The sequence below is a fragment of the Patiria miniata genome, unplaced genomic scaffold (genome assembly GCF_015706575.1).
Source record: "Patiria miniata isolate m_02_andy unplaced genomic scaffold, ASM1570657v1 HiC_scaffold_9, whole genome shotgun sequence".
Taxonomy (NCBI): Eukaryota; Metazoa; Echinodermata; class Asteroidea; order Valvatida; family Asterinidae; genus Patiria; species Patiria miniata.
The window spans coordinates 2,507,514-2,529,147 of record NW_024037076.1 but is presented as its reverse complement, the minus strand read 5'-3'; the positions used below and the strand labels follow the sequence as shown (position 1 = coordinate 2,529,147).

At 38.8% G+C, this 21,634-nt stretch overlaps 2 protein-coding genes across 3 annotated transcripts; one reads left to right on the top strand and one right to left on the bottom strand.

Annotated features, from left to right (window-relative positions):
• Window positions 1–7,046: 7,046 nt before the first annotated feature.
• On the bottom strand, window positions 7,047–14,290 carry LOC119720238 (arylacetamide deacetylase-like). The gene is made up of 6 exons (XM_038189858.1): window positions 14,146–14,290; window positions 13,253–13,412; window positions 12,115–12,349; window positions 11,551–11,614; window positions 10,406–10,647; window positions 7,047–9,451 (listed from the first exon to the last, which is right to left on the bottom strand). The coding sequence occupies exons 2-6, from the start codon at window positions 13,403–13,405 to the stop codon at window positions 8,895–8,897; spliced, it is 1,251 nt and encodes a 416-aa protein (XP_038045786.1). The 5' UTR covers window positions 13,406–13,412; window positions 14,146–14,290; the 3' UTR covers window positions 7,047–8,894.
• A 114-nt stretch (window positions 14,291–14,404) lies between these two features.
• Window positions 14,405–19,150, top strand: LOC119720240 (transcription initiation factor IIB-like). Of its 2 annotated transcripts, none has more exons than XM_038189860.1 (9): window positions 14,405–14,511; window positions 15,732–15,842; window positions 16,155–16,341; window positions 16,468–16,554; window positions 16,967–17,096; window positions 17,259–17,368; window positions 17,744–17,838; window positions 17,980–18,056; window positions 18,327–19,150. In XM_038189860.1, exons 2-9 carry the CDS (start codon window positions 15,739–15,741, stop codon window positions 18,458–18,460), a joined length of 924 nt encoding a protein of 307 aa, XP_038045788.1. In that variant the 5' UTR covers window positions 14,405–14,511; window positions 15,732–15,738; the 3' UTR covers window positions 18,461–19,150. The 2 variants fall into 2 exon arrangements, with proteins under 2 accessions (XP_038045788.1, XP_038045787.1); XM_038189859.1 differs by having other exon boundaries at window positions 14,409–14,515.
• Window positions 19,151–21,634: the final 2,484 nt, after the last annotated feature.

The window sequence follows — 21,634 nt, the reverse complement described above, 5'->3', positions numbered from 1 at the left end:
AAATAAAACAATTACCGAAAGCAAAATACCCTCACCCCAAATCCATTTCATTTCCTCTGACAATTGATACCTTGGACAAAATGTAAAAGCGGCACTGTCTTTTTCTTGAATTGGCTTTAACTCAATAAATATTTAATACCGGATGGGAAAAATGTCGCTGTTTTGTTGTCAAATACATGTATGCATCAAGATTTGCAATCTATTTTTTTAAACTGTGAAAAGGAGGGTGTTTTGAGGGTTACAGTTTTTTGGGGGGACACCCTGTCAGAGAGATTTGAGCACGAATAAATTGAACAATATTTGAGGATAATTCCATTACAATCAGCCAATTCACTACTTATTCATGCTTTTCATTACTAGTCGGTCAAACGCTAAAGGGGATGAAAAATATCAAAGAAATTCCTTTGCCCAATTTATCAAAACAACTCCATCACAAGTCCATCACAAGTCCATCACAAGTCCATCACAGTCAACAGCAAGTCCATCACAAGTCCATCACAAGTCCATCACAAGTCCATCACAAGTCCATCACAAGGCCATCACAAGGCCATCACAAGTCCCTTACAGTCAATAGCAAGTCCATCACAAGTCCATCACAAGTCCATCACAAGGCCATCACAAGGCCATCACAAGTCCCTTACAGTCAATAGCAAGTCCATCACAAGTCCATTACAAGTCCATCACAACTCCATCACAAGTCCCTCACAGTCAGTAAGAAGGCCATCACAACTCCATCCCAAATAGTTGTTGACTTGACTGGAGACTCATGGCTTGTGATTGACTTGTGAGGACCTGTTATGGATTGGACTACAACACAGAGTATTGAGACAGTTTTTCAAGCAATATTCCAAACCCATCGTGGTTTTAAATTCAACTTGTACGTTGTGTATGTGCCATCCAGGGTGTATCTGGTATTTTTTGTTCACGAAAGTGGAGGGGAAAATTTTCCTTGATTATCTGTAATGAGGTCACGCTATGATGTGTGATTTCTTTTGTTCATAAGTCAATCACAATTCCTCCCGTCCCAAGTTAAGTCACAAATTTGTCAAATTTTTTGTGTGACATAAGCATTTCTTTGTAATTTGTCTTCCCCTTTGACTCTTGACTGATGACTTGTCATAGATACAACTCATTAGTGCAACCACTCATTTACTCTGATCTTGGGGAAAATAATGCATGAATTTTATTCTTTTTGTTGTTGTCAGGGTTGGCAAGCAAGCATGATTTCATCAGACTGTACACATCTTGCCCGGAACAGATGGATTTTACCAAAATTAAGTAAGGCTTTGAAAATGTAAGTTTAGGGAGCCCTCTCTTGACTGATTTGACATTTTTTAAATGAAAGTTAAGAGCGCCCCCTGTTGACTCTTCAGGTTTTTCAAATGTAAAGTTTAGGGTGCCCTCTGTTGACTTAAATTTTTGTTTTTCATTTCATATAAGATCGCCCTCTTTTGACTTGTAAGATTTTTCAAATGTAAATTTAGATTAGGGCGCCCTCTGTTGATTTGAACTTTTGTTTTGAATTTGAAGAGCACCCTCTGTTGACTCATCCTTTTAAAAAAAATTAATTTATTTTTTAATTTTTTTTTGGGGGGGGGGGGGTTCTTTTTTTATAGTTCCTCAGTCAACTGTCGCTTTGTTTTCATCATACATACAAAGACCTAAAGATGCCCCATTCTTTGTTTCTCCAGAAAGGAAATGCATTGAATTTTCAATTCTTTGGGGTTATGTTGATGTTTATTAACAAAATGGCAATCAACCAAAGGGACATTATATCCAACACATGATATAACAAATATGTATATTTATAAGAGATGGTCTAATCTATATTTAATATGTATTGTATATACAATCACATACTTTATCTATTAGAATAATGAACAGATGCTCTTTATGGGCCCATGCAATGAATTTTTTTTGATGCAGTCCTTGGAAAATGCACATTTGTGTCTCATTTATCACTATTTTTTTATTTTTGTTTTTTGTTGTTTTGCCATTTTCAAGATATCTTTAATAGTGCCTTTTTAGTTTTTTTGTTAATACACATTTCCATATTCATGAGTAAATGTGTGATGTCATTGCGGATCGTCATTGCGCAGATCCGGAAGGGGGGGGGGGACCCTCCAGCTCTGTCTCAAGTTTGTTGTTTTCATAAATATACATTAAAAATTATGTGAACCCCCCCCCCCCCCCTGCCCCTGATTTGTAAGGGGGGGGGGGGCCTCCATCAGCAAAAAATGCTGCAAATGTAGACAAGTTTTGTTCTCCGGACACATGGCCTCTTTAAAATCAAAAGGGTGGGGGGGGGGGGGGGGGGGGGGGGGGCTCATACCACACTTTCAAGAGGGCGCTGTTCAAATCTGACGATTATCAACACTGCAGTGTTATATCAGAATAGTACAGAAATAACCCCATTACCCAGCTGGCTCTGACCGAATTTTGTGCACATTACTAGTACAAATACAGTTGTCATAATTTTGTTCGGGTGTCAGAGCAAGGTTGGGGGGGGGGGGTTTCACATTGAACAATTGAAAAATGAAACAGAACGGGGGGGGGGGGGGGGGGACCCAAACATTATCTCCATCCTATTGAACAATTAAGATACAGTACAATTCCTTTTGTGAAACACGTACCATGCAAAACCTTAAAGGGCCCTGAAGTAAATTGTTTTCAAGGAACATATTGTGTGCAAATTTCCACTCTTAAAATGAATGAAAACTATTTCACATCCCTTTTCGGTTAATTTAATTGAAAAGTGCACTTCTTTACACGTCATTAACAATTTGCATGCCTTTCCGGACAACTGAGGGCGCTGTTGATGTGATGTCATATCATTTCAGGAAGATAATGTTCAGTTAAACATTAGTCGTGAATTGTGAACCCAAAAATTGTTCCATTTAAAACAAAGAGATAATGTCTGGGAAATCACCCTTTTGGTAAAATTCCGATAACATTCCAATTGAGGCATTTTAAAATCTTGAATTGTTCAACCTTTGAAGTTTTATTTTCCAGCTTTTTTCTGCAGTATTTTCTCGAAATTGGTTTTCCTTAAAAAAAGAAGAAGATGATTTGCCCCTAAATCGTCAATAGATTGGGTGTTTAAATATTGATTTACGCTCCTCTTTACCTCAAAAGAAATTTCTGCATTGTTTGGAGAAATTGAGGAATATATAAAGAGATAAACAGTTTGAGGCGTTTTGTTAAATTGCTCAAATTATTAATTAGACCAAACTTTGCCAAAATGAGAAAGTAACAAGGACGAACAAGATTGACATGTGGGATTGAACGGGAAAAAAATCGAACGTCCATCGATTCTTAAGGAATTTTCCTTTAAATATTAAACGGCAGGAGCGTAAATGGGGGGTGGGGGGGGGGGGAATACCCCCCCCCCTTTTCGTGTTGAGATACCAAAAATGGCGTAATTTTCGAACTTCTTAAGCAAAATTTATTTAATAGAGTACTGAAATTGAAAGGGAAAATAAGTACACAAGCTTTAAATGCGCCGTTTTGATGTAAGGTTAATTGGCGTAGTTATACATGTACATAAGATGTACATCTGTGTCATGAACAGCGCCCCTAGTGTCATGTGGTGTCCAGCAAGCCCCCCCCCCCCCCTCCCGGGAAATTTGTGATTTTAGTCATCCTCCACCCCCTCCCCCCACCCCCAGTCACCGGCACAGATCTACGCCACTGTTAAACAGAAATAGTATTTGTCTTTAAACCTGCATAGAATAATAAATTAAAAAGTTGTTATAGGCAATAGGTATAGTGAAATAAACTTGTTCACGGAAAATGAAAGCAATACTATTATACTACCCTACCCGCGATCCACTTTTAACAGAGTTGTTCCGTGCGAGTAAAGAAATTGTTTTGATAAAGCAATCAAATTAGCAAATAATTTTTTTCATGTAAAAGGTGACAACTTTTCTCAGCATTAATTGTAATTATTACATTACCAAAAATTAGCCGAACAACAATCATTACACAATTACGAGATCGTCAAACTATGAATTATGTCAGATTGCAATAATTTAAATGGCATTATAAAGCCAATTATCGAATTATAATTAGAGAATTATCGCTTTCCATTCTTGACTAATTCGACATTCCATAACACGTCAATAACAATGTAATTTTAAAAATAGTTCAAGCCATAATTCCCCTATTTATCTCCGTTTTTTAACCGTAGTACCACCACAATACTACATTAACGCCCATTTTCGACCGTCCAGGTACCCTCCTACACTTTTTCACCGCCTTGCCTCGGAAATCGAGATAATCTACTTATAACTGTTGTTAAATCTCTTAGTCAGATGGCCTAGCGGTATAAGACACGTAGCGGGATTCGAACCCGTGCCCGGGCGCTCCAAAGGCGTAGCCTTTGGAGCGCCCGGGCACGGGTTCGAATCCCGCACATGTTTTGACTTAACCAAATTTAAGTCAAAAATATCTTTAAATATTTTGTTTTGGTGCTCAAAATTCCTCCTTAAGCAACGAAAAAGAGTAAATATCATAACTAAAACTTAAATGTTATAAATTAGACGGTGATTACAATTTATTTTATTGGTTTGCAATTAAAAAAGACATTTAACGAGGAATAATAATTGGATATAGTTATTTTTTTATAGATAGTTTGTGTCATTGCTTTAAGTTATTAAGGCCTCAGTATTGTTGTGGAATACGACCAAACAAATTATGGGGATTATTAGATATTTTGTAATGTATTATTTAATAGGAGATCGAGAAAGACTACAGAACATGCATATGCAATCGGTTAAAAACCTCATACCCATGTATTCATTTAATATTGTATTTATTTAAACGAAAATTGTTCTCTTGTTTTTATCTATCATTTAAGTAAAAGTCGCATGGAATAATAGATAAGGAAGTATTGTATTGAGACATGTGAACCCGTATGTATTTTGGTGTTCAATAATTTTGGAGGAATAATTGGATATAGTTATTTTAAATAGATATTTTGTAACATTGCTCTAAGTTATCAAGACCTCAGTATTGTTGTCAAGTAAGAACAAACAAAATGTGAGGATTAGATGTTCTTTTATTGTATTATTTAATTGAAGATCGACAAAGACTACAGAACGTCCATATGCCATTGGTTCAACCTTCATAGTTATCAAAAAGTATTCATTTAAACAGATACACCAAAACAAAAGATTGTTAAAGATTGTTCTCTTGTTTTTATCCCTCATTAAGTGAAAGCTGCATGAAACAATAAATAGGGAATTAAAGCTGAATGAAATAATAAATGTGCTTAGAGTACGTAGAGATGACTGTTCTTAAATTTAATTTTTGTCAATGTACCAGGGGAATAATGAATACATGCACATGTATATTATCATTGCATTCATCGTTTGTTTTTCTGTGTGAATGTGAATAAAATCTGCCTCAGTAATATAAACTTGTGTGTTGTGTTAGTTATTTCACTTGGAAAATAAGGGTTAATATGGTTTGCACCCCCCTTCCACACACACACAAATTAGTGTAAACATAATAGGAAAGACTATAAATATGTTACTACAACCATTAACTGTTGTGTTGCACGTGGTTTAAGCGCCTGCTTTATGAGTATGGAGCGCCTCTATCACAGACGGTCACTTCACACTAAAATTTCTAAACAATGGTAGTTTTGGGCGAATTCTGCTCTAGAACAATGAGAACGAGCCTGGAGGATAAACTTGCCGTTTTCAATAGGAATATCTAGCGCCCTCTATCGACGTCCTTTAGGGGCAATCAATTACATGTCGCCCGTAGCGGAATTTATACCTCTAGGGGCGACATACGGTCGCCCGCAGCGGTATGTACCTCTAGGGGCGACAATAACGGGCGCCCTCAGCGGTATGTACCTCTAGGGGCGACAATAACGGTCGCCCGCAGCGGTATTTATACCTCTAGGGGCGACAATAACGGGCGCCCTCAGCGGTATGTACCTCTAGGGGCGACAATAACGGGCGCCCTCAGCGGTATGTACCTCTAGGGGCGACATACGGTCACCCGCAGCGGTATTTATACCTCTAGGGGCGACAATAACGGTCGCCCGCAGCGGTATTTATACCTCTAGGGGCGACAATAAAGGTCGCCCGCAGCGGTATGTACCTCTGGGGGCGACATACGGTCGCCCGCAGCGGTATGTACCTCTAGGGGCGACAATAACGGGCGCCCTCAGCGGTATGTACCTCTAGGGGCGACAATAACGGTCGCCCGCAGCGGTTTTTATACCTCTAGGGGCGACAATAAAGGTCGCCCGCAGCGGTATGTACCTCTGGGGGCGACATACGGTCGCCCGCAGCGGTATTTATACCTCTAGGGGCGACATACGGTCGCCCGCAGCGGTATTTACCTCTAGGGGCGACAATAATGGTCGCCTGCAGCGGTTTTAATATCTCTAGGGGCGACATACGGTCGCCCGCAGCGGTATGTACCTCTAGGGGCGACAATAACGGGCGCCCTCAGCGGTATGTACCTCTAGGGGCAACAATAACGGTCGCCCGCAGCGGAATTTATACACGCAGTTTTAAAAAGGAATATTTGGCGCCCTCTATTGACGGCTCAGTTTTGCCATAATTAAAGTCCAAAACAGGACCGTAAAGAGTGTCTAGCGCCCTCTGTTGACACCTACCAAATATTTGCAGTTTTAAAAAGGAATATTTGGCGCCCTCTATTGACGGCTCAGTTTTGCCATAATTAAAGTCCAAAACAGGACCGTAAAGAGTGTCTAGCGCCCTCTGTTGACACCTACCAAATATTTAACATATTGGGTGTTTGAATACCGATTGATTTTCTTCTTACCCCCAAAAGGAATATCTGCCTTGTTTGGTGAAATGTCAATTTTTTGCCTCAAAAAAAGGGAAGGTTTTTGCACCCCAAACCCCCCAAAATGTTTGCCAAATACAAATCAAATTGCTTGCAACTAGGTACCTAGCAGATCCTAGAATTCGGATGATGATTGTCACTTAAGTTTAGGAATCTGTAGATAGATTGACTGTCCTGATGTCTCCAAAGAAAATTCTCCTCTGTTTAGTAAACAGTTAATTTTAATTTTGGGCAAATTTATTTCAAATATACTTATTTTCGTACACCCTGTAATCACATGTTAGCACTACCAAAATACATTTGTTTTTAATCAAATATAAATATATAAAAATATCAAAATACAATGTTTTACATTTTATGTGAAAGACAGGTTACATTAATTAAGTGCATCATGATTCTTATTAACAGCAAACAATTATTCTATTTCATTTGCAAATGACAAATAAAAATATTTCGGAATGAAATTTGCTAGTTGAAATATGATTAACATTTGCAAATTTACTGCGCTTAAAATTTTTTAACGATGATAGCTGCCTTAGTTTTGGAAAGTCTTTAAAGTATTTAACAACACTTGCAATCTTAAAATTTAAGATAAATATTTATGCATGGACATTTTGTTTAAAAATTAGAAAAAGTAGTTTGCCATTTTGAACTGTTACCTGATCTTTTTTTCCTAGCACCAAATGGAAACAGGAAATGCCAAGAAAAGAAAATGGTGCATTTCCTATTGAATTGCAAATTGAAAAAGGTGACATTATTTTATTGCTGTAACTTTTTATTGCCCCCCAAAAAATTGAAGGATGATGGCCATTTTTTTTGTTAAACTTAATTTGTTTTTTTTGAGGGGGCATGTATTTGTAACAGATGAGATAACATTTGAATCAACTGTTCATTCTGTGTTGTAAGGGCTGCACGACATGGCAAGACTGCCCTGCTGACCAACTAACAAAAACAAAAAAAACTGTTAAAATAATGCATAACAATGTCCGCAAAAACTAGGGTGGGGGCACAGAAATATAAATTCTTATTTTTTTTTTCAATTACAAAATATAGATTCTGCATAATTTTCTGGGTTGGGTGAGGTTATAGGAAACACAAGTATTTCTTTCTTGGCCTGATATAAATAAGGCCATATAATATAGATTATTAGTTTACTGTCGTCAATTTGGACAATCCTATCAATTGTTATACAACAGTTCTCTTTTTCTCCTGCCATTATTCCTCAAATCTCTGTGCATCTTTTTTAAAACCTTTAACCTACAAAATCCACCACTGTGCAATCAAGCTCATGCAAAGAACTTGGAACTACAGGCTAAACCTTCAAACTCCCACAAACTCCTGCAAAATCCCACAAAATCCCACAAAATCCTACACAATCACACAAAATCCTACAAAATCCTCCCCAAATAACAAAGTGCATTATGGACGATATGGGAGGGAAATGGAACTGTCCTGGGACAGATTATCTTAACGATAACTGAGAATGAGTCACCCTCAATATCCTCCACAATCCACTTTCCAATTTGTTTTTCTTCTAAAGAGCCCATGTAATGGAATTCTATTTAAATACGTTCCTTGACAATGTAACTTTGTGTGCCATTTGACTTTATTTTTGGGTACAGCCCATTTTGGGTACAGTTTTGGTTTTTAAGCTTTTGCAAATTATATTCATTAGCAAAACTGTGAAGTCATTCAAGGCAAAAATGTCAGTGTTGCATCTGGTACAAATGCCTCCAGATGTTGATTTTTTTGGTGTGATTACTTTTCTGTTTGAGGTGATTCATTGCTGTGTCGGTAGATGACAGTAAGAAGTTTGTGCCCAGAGTGACATAACTGCAACAGCGCCCTCAGTCGTCCGAAAAAGCATGAAACAAATGATTTCAACAAGTGCACTTTGCAAATATTCTAACCAAAAAGGTGGTCGCATAGTTGTTACTGTGTGAAACTGTATACATTTCAGAGGAACAGCCATTTAAAGCAAAGATGCTCCAGTGTAAAATTCATTTCATGGACCCTTTCAAGAGTTTATTGGTTACAGGACTGCACAGCTAAACATTTACCACTCACAGAAAACCCCTGGCAAACTCCACAAAATCCTGCTCTGCTTTTTTCCCGACGTCGAAGAAATCAAAGACGATGTTCAGCATTCCGTGGAAACCGCCCTCGTAGTTGACCCAGCGTACAGGGACTCGCGCCTCTTCGAGCCTGCGGGCATAAAACACGCCGTCGTCGCGTAGAGAGTCGTAGTTTCCCGTGACCACGTACGCCATCGGTAGTCCCTCCATGTTCTCTGCCATGACGGGGCTCACGCGGGGATCCTCAAACAAGTGGCCGTATTTGTCCCACATCGCGGGATCGCCAGGTCTCTCCGTGGTGTCCTCGTAACCATTACGCAAGTTCTCGGGGACAAGATCGTCCGCAACGTGGCTCAGGTACCGGGGATTTTTCCGGCGGTACTCCGTTGTGACGACGTTGTTGGAAACAACCCATTCGATAAAAGCCGGGCGTTCGGGACTCTTGCCGAAGAGATATGTGGATAAGTAAGCAACGGCCTCGCGGGTTGTCAGCATGCCACCGCGCGTGTTAAAAACTTTGTTGTACATGACATGGGATGGTGAACCTGTGTTTATAAAGAAAAAAAAAATTTAAAAGTTAACAACCAATTCTTTACTTTGGTTTTGAATTAAACTTGACCTTTTACATTTGGGGAATAAAAAGAGATGTAAAAATGATGCTCGTGACTTAAGATGACATTTTTTTAATTCAAAAGATTCTTCAAAAAAAAGGGTACTATGACCAGTTGAGTTGGTATTCTGGTGTCCACTAAAATTATTCAACAGAAAATGAAAACCAACTACTGCATTGAAGGACCCATGCAATGTAACTTTTTTTTAAATTCAATCCTTGAAAATAATGCACCTTCGTGTCCCGTTTATTTTTATTTTCAATTTTCATTTTGTCAATTTTAAGGGTCTTATGGTGCCTTTTTTGTTTCAATGCTAATGTGAATTTCCATATTCATGAGCAAATCTGTGATGTCATTCTGGGCTGAAACCTCAATGTTACAGCTATTGCAGCACAGAAAGTTGCTAGAATTTTGGATATTTTGCTGTCGTACATTTTTTAGTCGTGGTGATTCGTTATGTCAGTAAATTGCAGTTAGCCAATGAGCAAGCTTTCATCACAAATGTTTCAACGAGCAAATTTTGGTTCACAATTTGGACAGAAAACCCCTAAGCTGAACAGTGTTTTCCTGAAATGACATCATAGCAACAGCGTGCTTATAGTCATCTGGAAAAGCATGGACATTTTTAAATGTGTAAAGAAGTGCACTTTTTAATAACACTAACCAAACAAGGTTATAAAATAGCTTTCATACATTTAAGAGGAGAACAAAGTTGCACAAAATGTGTTCTAAGAAAAATTCATCGCATGGCCCCTTTAAAAGGTAGAGGATAAAGTCTGGGTCACTCGCATACTTAAAAGGTCACTGATGCACTGGAGCATTGACCAATGAAAAACTTCTACTTGGCTTTTGAATATGTATGAAGGGTATAAACACAATTTCACTTACTTAGATTGAAAAACTGCATGGCAGGGTAGAAATGGGCGTGTAGTTTAGGGTCTGGAACAGATGGATCGTCGTGAATCTTCTTGACTACTCCAGCGGTAAGCTGACTGCCAGCGCTGTCGCCAGCGACCGCAATGCGATGCGGGTCGACGTTGATCGTCGGACCGTTCAGTAGGAGCCACTTGGTGGCCGTGACACAATCGTCGTAGGCGGCGGGGAATAAATGGACCGGAGCAAGTCTGTAACTGAAGAGTAAAATAAAATGTATCAAAAATTATAAAATATTGTGCAGAAAACTACTGCTGTTGGCCACTGGAATCTATCGCAAGTTACGGTATTTTTTTGGAAAAGTCCACCGCAAATATAATCGCAAGGCAAATCAAAAGACCATCACAATTGACCTATCGCGGTAGAAACGCGCTAGAATCACGTCACACAGCTTGTGAAATATTGACCAATTACATGATATACAAATGGACGCAGAACGCGCAAAATCTGAGACAACAAAACTTAGTGTACAAAAGCGCCGTAGGATTGTCTAAGGGGCGTGGCTAACTCGCAAATGGGGATAGGTCAATTGTGGTCCTCAGTTGTCAATCATGAGTCCTCACAAATCCACCACTAGTCCTCACTAGTCAACCGCTAGTCGATTCAAAAGTATTTTACCTGACAATTATAAGCCTATCATGAAAAACATAAGTAACAGGTTTGAACAATGACAAAGGAATGCTCATTGTCATAGTTCATTGGATATACTTTTCGACTAGTCCAGAGATAGACTGAAGAACTTGTGCTTTTCTTGCAAGAACTTGTGACATATGTGATAACTTGACTGCATCGCTGTGTTCGTTTACTAAAAATCTGAACGTGATTATCATCAGTTTCTAGATGTTGTCTAGTGAATTTAAGACAAATATGCAACCACTACCTCCGCAATATTTTGGTTACCACAGCTTAAAATTGGACACCATGTTTTCAAGTACACGCATTCGTAGACAGTGGATGTTTTGAAAAACATAGTTGGTGTATAATTCTGTTGGATTAAAGGTCAAAAGTGAAATGGCTTACTTCTCCAAAAGCAAGGACTGACACACGTTAACACAGATTAGACTAAAATGACAAGCCAAAATAAATGGACTAAAACTTACTCAACAGACACGACGACAAATTGGAGGGACTCGCACAAACGTCTTGTAAATGGATGGAATGATGCTATTAAAAGTAAAAACAAAACAAAAATTTCCATTAATTAATTACCTCCCGAAGTCTACAAAGCCATTCCAACCGTCAAAATAATTAGACCAACTGGTTTTGGACAGTTAAGAGCTGCCTGCTTAAAGCCAGATTAACTGGCTGTGACTGTTTATGTACCTTGATACATCTATGGGCAATTCACGCATTAGGAAAGAAAGCGTAATGTCCTTGACAGAGTCAATAGACCTAAGACATAATGACGTCACGTTTTGTTTACATGTGCGCTTTCCTATGGGGGCCAGGTGGGGACGCAAGCCAATCAAATTAACGATTCAGAGAAATGATCCCAAACTCCAAGTCCGTAATCTCCTTGACCATTACTAGGAGATGGATGTATAAGATTTGAGAAGAACATTGTGAGGTTTATTCATTGAACAAGTTAAAAGCTCTATCACGGACAGTGGCAGGGGGTGCGGAAGGCCTGAAGTATCTGCAATGGTAGGAATCGAACCACCAACCTGAGCTTCCGTAGACGAAACCTCCGCCATGGAAGTAGATCAGCGCAGGCAAGAGCCCTGGCTCGCGGGGAAACTTGGGCCGGTGGACGCGGACGGGAACGCCGTCGAATTCCATCAACGTCGTCGCGACGTGTTTGTCATCCATGACGCACTGAGGCAGCCACCAGTCGGTGAAGCCAGCCATGTTCTCCTCAAGCGTCTTGCCGAAGACCCGGAAGAACGTCAAGAACCAGGACTGTTGAAAAGAAAAACGTATACATTTTATTTTTTTTTTTTTTTTGATAACCATCGAGTGTGCTGGGGTAGGCTGGCAAATTGTGGAGCGCCGTGGTCAAATTCCATCTTACGAATAGTTTGGTTGGGGAACATGGTGCTTGTGTTCTTGGGCAAGACACTTTACGCCATTTAAAATTGATTTTTAGGTTATCATCACTTAGATTGAAAAAAAAAAATCAGTAGGGAGGGGTATTTATATTTTTTATAAATCTCAATCTGTTAACGGGTCTTATTTTGAAGACATGCAGTACTCACCTAAAAAAGAAGGGACAATTTTAAGTCCTTTATATCACTACTTGAAAAGGGGAAATGCCGGGATAATGCCGCATGCATTTTATGCGTCATGCAAAGAAAAATCTGCTTAATCATGTTGGGAAAAACGGAGTTGCTTGACAATTTGTAAGAAATTTGTCTGAAAAAATACATGTTATTGGAGAAAATATACACTATTGGAGAAAACATACACTTTACAGAAAAAAAAAATGTATAAAAAACATTGGGGCGGACGTGAAAATCAGGGCAGGAGATAACGAAAACCTAAACATCAATTTTAAATGGCCTTTCTACATTTGCCTCTCTCCACCAAGAGTATAAACAGGTGCTTGTGACAGTAGAGACCAGATTGCGCTGACCTCAATTGCTGCAGGGAAAAAATTGTTCCATGGCCTGATGAACAGGGGTAATAATTGTGAATACCTTGGAGACCAGAAAGTCCCACTAAACACATCATTATTACTAATTTATAATTCAACACGTCACTACTTGCCAGCCTTCCTCCATAAAATAAGAAAGAGAAGTTGCGACACCTGCACCAGCAAGCCGGCGGTCGCAAGTTCGAATCCTGTTGAAGCTTTGTACTCACAAGAGTGCGGTTGACTTTGAAAATGATGAACACCAGACGAAAGGTCCATTTCTGGCTGATAGCCGGCGGTACCGGGGTGTAGAGGTGGTACCACAAGAATCCCAATAGACAGGCGAAGGCAGCCAGGCAGACCACTAGCACTATGGTGTCCATCGCTGATCTAAAAGAATAAAGTACCAGTATTTCACTGAATGAATTTGAAATTTGGCAACAAAGAAGTTTGAAATTTGGCAACAAAGAAGTTTGGCAACACGGATGTGGAAAGTCGGGGTAAATGTCGAAGTGCGCCACGTTAGGGAACACCACTATAATTATGAGTGTGCTGTATGGGGGTGATGGTTTAACTCCACCTGGCTTGAGGTTGAATGAAAAGTAATTCCGTGTCTCGTTTTGTTCTTGTCAAAATAATTCTGGCATGAACTGGTTAAAAATGGCAAAATAAAAATTAAAAATTTTTTTGGACGCAAAGGTGCATTTATGAACGGAACTTGCAATTAGGTGTCCTAAACTACACAATTACCAATAAAATGGCAAAATATATTGAAAATACACAACTTAAAAAAAAACTTAAGGAGTTAAGAAGTAAAAAAAGGAGGAAAAAAGAAGGCGCCGGCAGGCGGGAAAAAAGGAAGAGGGTGGACATGAGAAACTGGTTAATGGAAAAAATGTTGATTCAATAATTCATCAAAAGTTGAAAAGAAAGCACAAACCCTAGTACTAAAGTATAACTTAGCATTGGCAACTTTCCGCTTCCGCCACCACCGCATGACCACGCCCACCCAAATTGTGACAGTGTGACAGCTCGACAGTGACGCTAGACATAAGACAACCGCGGCATACTGCACAGTCTTAGAACGCAACAAAAACACTGAAAAAAGTGGTAAAGGCCTTACCTCTAATCCTGACAATCTGGACATCTAAAATACGCCCCTTTCTGGCCGCTTACATTTCCCTATTCCAAGAAATTACCCCCTTTTTCCCACGGCCAAAGTTCTGGTTTCCGTAACTTGTAACTTCTCCACCAGACTGCTACCCGGATTTCCTTCGTATTTGTGTTTGATTCATGTGAATGAAAAAGGGTACCATACACAGTGCGCCACAATTGGAAGAAGTCTGGGTTTCACGCCGTAATTCGCGCTTCAGGTCAATTCTTTTCGAGACTGGTACCCTTACAATGGTCATTGTGTAAACCGGAAAAACAAGTTGATCAGCCGATCAGCAGATGTGACATCGCATTTGTTCAAATTGTTGCACAACACGTAGGTAAAAACTATTTATATATTCCATGGCACCAGTAATTTGAGTTCATTTCGAAGGGGATCATGTTATAGCAAGGACTGATTTTCCATTCGTAAAGAAAGTAGGGCCTATTCCGAATTCAGTTCATCATCATTCATTGACATTGTGATTTGTGTTGTGAATGACAATAGGACCTAGGTAGGCCCCCCCTTAATTTATGCTTGTTTTTTTTTTTTTTTTTTTTTCGTGATCGATAGAAAAGTTAAAAATACTGACAGAAACTGTCAGACTGTAAAAAAAGGACCAAATATTTTTTGGACCTAATTATTACCACTGCATAGCCATAGGCCTATATAAATACATAAAGTCATAATGACGTCACGCTTTGTTTACACATGCACTTTCCTATGGGAGCCAGGTAAGGACGATTGGCTGGCGTCCATACATGTCATAGGAAAACGCTAGTCCGAAAATTTGGGACTCTCATCAATACTGTGTATGAGAGTCCCAAAACACACATGTAAACAAAGCATGACGTCAATTTATGTCTTTAGAATAGAGTAATTTCTTAAACTAGATTTTATTTTAAAGGGAATATACAACATTTGCAAACATCGAAAAATAAAACTACCAAGTTTTTGCGAAATACCTTAATAGGATGTTGGTAAATGACAGTCTAAAGCATCCTGTAAAATTATGGCACCTGGTATACTGTCATTTTCAAGAAAAGTGGTATTTTTGTATCAATTTCCAACGCTGATCGGCCGATCAGCGTTGGAAACAACTGGCTTTTTTTTCAAATACTGGCCCCAATTGACCATTGCACTTGTTTGCAATCGATTACAAACCTATGAACGGGTACGAGCCAGCTAGACTGGTTCCGTGACCTTACAATTCCCCAATGTATGTAAACAGCTCTGTTTCTTCTTATATGGAGTCAGGGAACCAGACTACAGGAAAATGATCGTTTTTCTTGGTTTTTATAGCATTTTCGAACCCAAAACCTCCAAAAAGTCAGTGTAACTATATTTGCTTTATATTTCCAACCCCCCAATTCCATCCATTTCTGAAAATTACAGCAAAAGCAAATGATGTATATTCCCTTTAATAAACCATATGGTGGACTACAGTAGCTAAACTGCACAACCATGACAACATATCACATGAAAATGAATATTCATATAAATTTCTAATTCACATTAATTTTGAGGTGAATGAAATATACTGAATTTTATTCCAGATTCATCATGAATCGTGTCAGCTGTCCGCACCACCCAGAAGCCAATCTCATCGAAGATTACCACGCGGGGGACATGATCTGCCCACAGTGTGGTCTCGTGGTTGTGGATAGGTAAAGAAATACAGTATTGTAGACGGGATACCAGTGTTGGATCACAAGTCATCAAAAATTACTGACCAACAAAAGCAACATACGTCTGTACATTGTTTATGAAATTATGTCTGTGAAGGGCAAAACCTAATATTGCATTGTAATTGGATGGCATGGGTGACGCAGTGCGTAACACGTTCGCCTCTCACTGCTGTGGCATGGGTTCGATTCCCGGCTCGGGTCACATGTGAGTAGAGTTGGTGTTGATTCTCTCCCGTGCCACGAAGGATGATTAACCCCCAAATTTGATGTTGTTTATCCCATGTTTGTCAGATGCATAGATGTCGGTTCCGAGTGGCGGACATTCAGTAACGACAAAGCCACCAGCGACCCGTCGCGTGTGGGCGCGGCCGAGAACCCCTTGCTTAGCGGCGGGGACCTGTCCACCATCATCGGCAAGCCCTCGGGATCATCCGGCTACGGGGAAAACGGCCAGGCCAAATATCAAAACAGGAAACAGGTAAACAAAACTGTAGTACACCAGACAATTACATCTCAGCCAAGTAAAAACAAAACATTTTCTTGAACATGCCACATTTGATTTGTTATAATTTCTCACCCATTTCACCTTTCCGTACTTCTCCAGGTTAGCAGTTCCGACCGAGCGTTACTGAGCGCGTTCAGAGAAATTTCGCACATGTCTGATCGCATCAACCTACCCAGAACAATAGTGGTAAGTGGCACTACTACTAAAATATACTTGCATTTATAAAGCGCTTGCGTTCACCAGTATGTCAAGGTGCTGCGTCATTATTAGCCTGCTCAATGGGCCATTGAAACATTCCAAAGACCATCTCAGCTCCCTGGGGAGTATACAGCTCGATACTGCCATTTTGACACAAAGCAGCTACAATCAATCACAATTAACCATCTCTGCCCTCACAGGTACCCATTTTACTCCTGGGTGGAGAGAAGCAATGAGTGACAAAGTGCCTTGCCCAAGGGCACACGCACCACAGTCCCAGGCTGAACTCGAACCCACAACCTGCAGAAATACCCGCAGACCACAAATTCAATGCTCCAGACCACGAGGCCACTGAGACAGTAAACTTTAACCTCAGTGGTTTCTGTGAAATTTTTCACAGGATCGCACAAACGGACTTTTCAAGCAGGTCCACGAGCAGCGTAGTCTAAGAGGACGAAGCAACGACGCCATAGCCGCCGCCTGTCTGTACATAGCTTGCCGACAAGAAGGCGTACCCAGGACTTTCAAGGGTAAGGCTTCATCCGAATCTCGCGTCTTGTTATTTTCAATTTTGCTTTACCAATTGCGTAGAAGCGTCCCAGGCTACCAGAACCGCCAACGCAATTTCAAAATCACTGGAGCGTATTTTCCGACTTTTATAGACAATTCCATCAATTGTTTTCTCTTTCTAGAAATCTGCGCCGTGTCCCGTGTTAGTAAGAAAGAAATCGGTCGATGCTTCAAGCTCATTATCCGAGCGATCGAAGCCAACGTCAGCCTTATCAACAGTGGTGATTTTATGGTAAGTGACAAAAACAAAACCATCGAAGAACAAAAAGCAAATTATTCAAATTCAAATTTCCCAGAAAAAAATCTATGATACAAGTCATGAATTGGAGTACCCACTGCTATATCAGATTCGCACCAGCCAACCGAATCCCGCAAGCTGAGTGGTTAGACGTCTCCACTTGTAAGCAGGAGGTCGCAGATTCGAGTCCCACCCAAGCAAACTTGTCAACTTGTTCTTACAATCTCTCGGACAACATCGAGTAAAAAGAAGTTCGTTTAAGGATGAGTCCTGGTCTCAGCATTTACTTCTAGAAATTTACTTGTAGAAAAAACATGTTGGATTTTTGCATCGTCATGATTTGATTGATTTTGGATTTATTTTTTGCAGTCGCGTTTCTGTTCCAACTTGAGTCTACCAACCTCCGTCCAAAAAGCGGCAACCTACGTGGCTAACAAAGCAGTGGAACTGGACCTTGTCCCTGGGTAAGAGGTTGATAGATTTTGGTCGCCATTTTTGAAAATTAGGCTTCATCTACAGCTCTTTAAGGTTACCTTTAATTTACAAAGAAGGGACTCAAGTCTGGATCCCTGACTTCAGCATGCTTATTTGTTGTATCTGTGCAGGCGGAGTCCCATCTCGGTGGCAGCTGCCGCCATCTACATGGCATCTCAGGCATCGAAAGAAAAACGCTCACAGAAAGGTAAAAGTCAACGTTTGTTTTAAACTATTCGTAACCTCTGCACCTTAAACATTTGCTGGAAAATGTTTTTGAAATGGAAATGAATTGTACACAGGAGAATATGTTGGAAATATACATTCCTCTGAAATGTATAGAAACTATGAGACGTCCCTTTTTGGTAAACAATTTTTACGAGGGTCTTTACAATTCCAGTACATGGCTCTTAATACATTTGCCGGAAAAATTGTTTTGAATGATACCGTTTTTTGGTTTTTCTACTTTTTTCCCAAGAAATTGGCGATATTGCAGGCGTGGCAGAAATTACAATAAAGCAGTCGTACCGTCTGATGTTCCCCAAGGCAATGGATCTATTTCCAGAAGACTTCAAGTTCGTCACCAGGGTTGAGGACCTACCTGCGCCATAATGGAACATTCCTTATCCCCCTCCTGTCCCCAGGCCTTCCCCCGCCCACAAATTGGACTTTTTGTGTAACTAGCAAAAAAACAAACGTAGAGCCTTTCCAAAGTACAAGTGCTGAAATGTGTAACGTGTTGTATTTAGTTAATGTGTAGATTTTACAAATGCTGAGTGCAATGGTAAGAATAATTTCAGATGGAATGTTCCATTCCACAAGATGAAAATGGAACATTCCATCCATCACTGTATGAAATTATTCTCTCCACTGCATCTGATTGGTCAGTGCCACCCAAAAGTGTGACCGTCGAATGGAACTTCCATTTTTGTTGTGCGGCCGAGCCGTGCATTAGGATGGTTATTTATTTTAAAAAACTCAAAACTCCCAGACAGATTTCTTCGTGAAGACATAATCCGGGTAGTTTATTTGTTTTGTGATGTAAAAACACAAACAAAAAACCCAAAACCCACAAAGTCTAGTTCTATCGAATACAATTCAACTTTATTAAAGTACAACTGCTTACATCTGAGTAAAATAAAGAGAAATTACTACCTTACGTTTATAACAAAATATTAACCCTCTGATAATACTATTATTTTCTCTCTGTTAAATGTAATTTCTGAACAGTTTGAAAACTGAATGTCACATTTCTTTGTCACGATTGTTTCAATTAAAGTTATATAAATGTTGTACACATCAGGTATGGTCTTTTAAGAATTATATTTTCCCCAGCTTGTCCACTTTCTCTTCCCATAAATATTCCATAATTAATTTTTTTGTTTTAGTATATTGGTCCACGTGAAAATAAGGATTTTTGGCTTAAATTCAGATATTGTTTAATCAATCTAATAATTTAGATTAAAACCAATTTTATGATTAATATATGAACAATCAACTACCACATGATTTTCATCAAATTCAATTCCATTTTTCCTCTAGTGCCTTATAAACAAGGCAACAAAAATATCTTTAAAACAGGTATTTTACACTTTAAGACCACCATATTTACTTTCTGGGTAACACAACTTTTTTATAACAGTACTACAACACACTATATAGTTTATTTTTACAACAAAAATCAAAACAAAAACAGCACATTGAAGAGCTGAAAACCAACCAAAAATTTACAAAGAGCACTACTGCCATTTAAAACTAGGCCCTTTCCAAAAAAAAGTAGAAGTTCACAGTTTATCAAGCACTATTTTGTCTTCAAAAGAAAATCACCAACTGCAACGGACGATACAATTTTAAAATTTTAGTCATTTCATGACGGGAATGCTTATTCTAGGAAAATAACTCCAAAAAGTACTGTAAAATATATGGCTTTAAAAGCCTGTTTTGTGTCCTTATTTGGGGACATGAGCTGCTCATTTTTGTTGTTAATCATGCAAGAATACTGTTTAAATATTTCGACAAAATTTCAGGAACAACTTCTAGAGTCTTTACATATTACAGCAAAATTTCTCTAACTCGATATAGAATTGGCAGAACTGCATTCCATGCGCTAGTTTTGAGTTTCATCCCGCCGAAAAATAGATTCGTTTTCTAAAATACTTTTTTCCAGCTTTGGAGGAGGCATCTACCAAAATTAACTAATTTTAAGATCAAGATAAAGCGAACTCAAAACCAATATTGAAAGCTACAAATTGACAGTAACACAAATATTGGTTTATATGTTAGATAGGCATGCCTTCAATGAGTAGATCACTTTAAATCAATCACGTGATGCGCATAACTATGCATCATTTGCATAATTTGTATAATTAAAATGTAACCTGGTTTACATGTTAGATAGGCATGCCTTCAATGAGTAGATCACTTTAAATCAATCACGTGATGCGCATAACTATGCATCATTTGCATAATTTGTATAATTAAAATGTAACCTGGTTTACATGTTAGATAGGCATGCCTTCAATGAGTAGATCACTTTAAATCAATCACGTGATGCGCATAATTATGCATCATTTGCATAATTTGTATAATTAAAATGTAAAATATCAAAGTACATATACCAGTACACCCCACTAACACATTTGTATTGATCTTGGCAAATATTAAAAAAAAAAAAAAATCAAAATTAAAAAAAATCTGACTTTTTTTGGCAACTTTACTCACTTTTTAGAGGAGCAGGTCACATGACGTTTAACGCCCCAAAAATATATATTTCAGATCAATACTTTTGGCAATTCATAAGTTGTTTTGGTTAATGTCTGTAATCACAAATTCATCAGAAAAAAATAATCAATTTCGGCCAATCACAAGCTTCCAATTTCAGGTCAAGGGTCACACAACTGCCAATCAGGACATCACAAATTAATTTCCTCTAAATATTTACACAGATGCTAACAAAGTCCGTATTCAATCGAAGAAATAATACCAAATACTTTTTAATGAGTCTCTCGACCTTTCCGAACTTTTCATAAATTTATTGTGTTTAAAACAACCCCCAAATTTATTAAAGTACATCTGAATGATCTGCTTACATCTGAGTTGAACAGAAATTATTACTTTATAAGTCACTTGTACCAAATACAGGATTTCTCTGTTTTGGAAATAGTCGGAAAATAGTTTTATTGACTTCTAATTAAACTAAGTCTTCTTGGAAACAAATACTATTAATTTTTGTCTGATACTTCTCACATTGTACCACATGTCTGCAATTTAATGACCGCTTTCGCACCCTACCTGTCTTACGCAACCAAATGTATTTCATTTTGCACACATAACATGTGATGCGATCAGGCTACATGAGTCGTTTGTCAGGAATTTTCATTTGGAGATTCAGGCCAAAATAGGGCCACTTCATCACATCACTTCATCACATTTCTTGGATTTCCGACTTCCATAATTTTTGAACTAAAGATGGTACCTGCATGCAGTTTTCACAGCAGTAATGCTAAGATTGTGCTCTTTTCAAATCTGTAAAAAAAAATTGACAAACGACTCATTTAGCTTGATCACATCACATATCGTGTCCAAAATGGAACATTTCCTTTCTGTAATGCGAGCAGAATTAACCAATATGTGGTCTGTGGTTCGAGTGAATAGGAAATAATGGTTTCCTTTGGGACGGGAAATCAATCAACAACTTCCTTGTTCTTTTATTTCCTCCTCAAAATAAAACAAGATACTTTCAAAATAACTTGGGGAAATACGTCAAAATTTGAAGGTTGCAACACA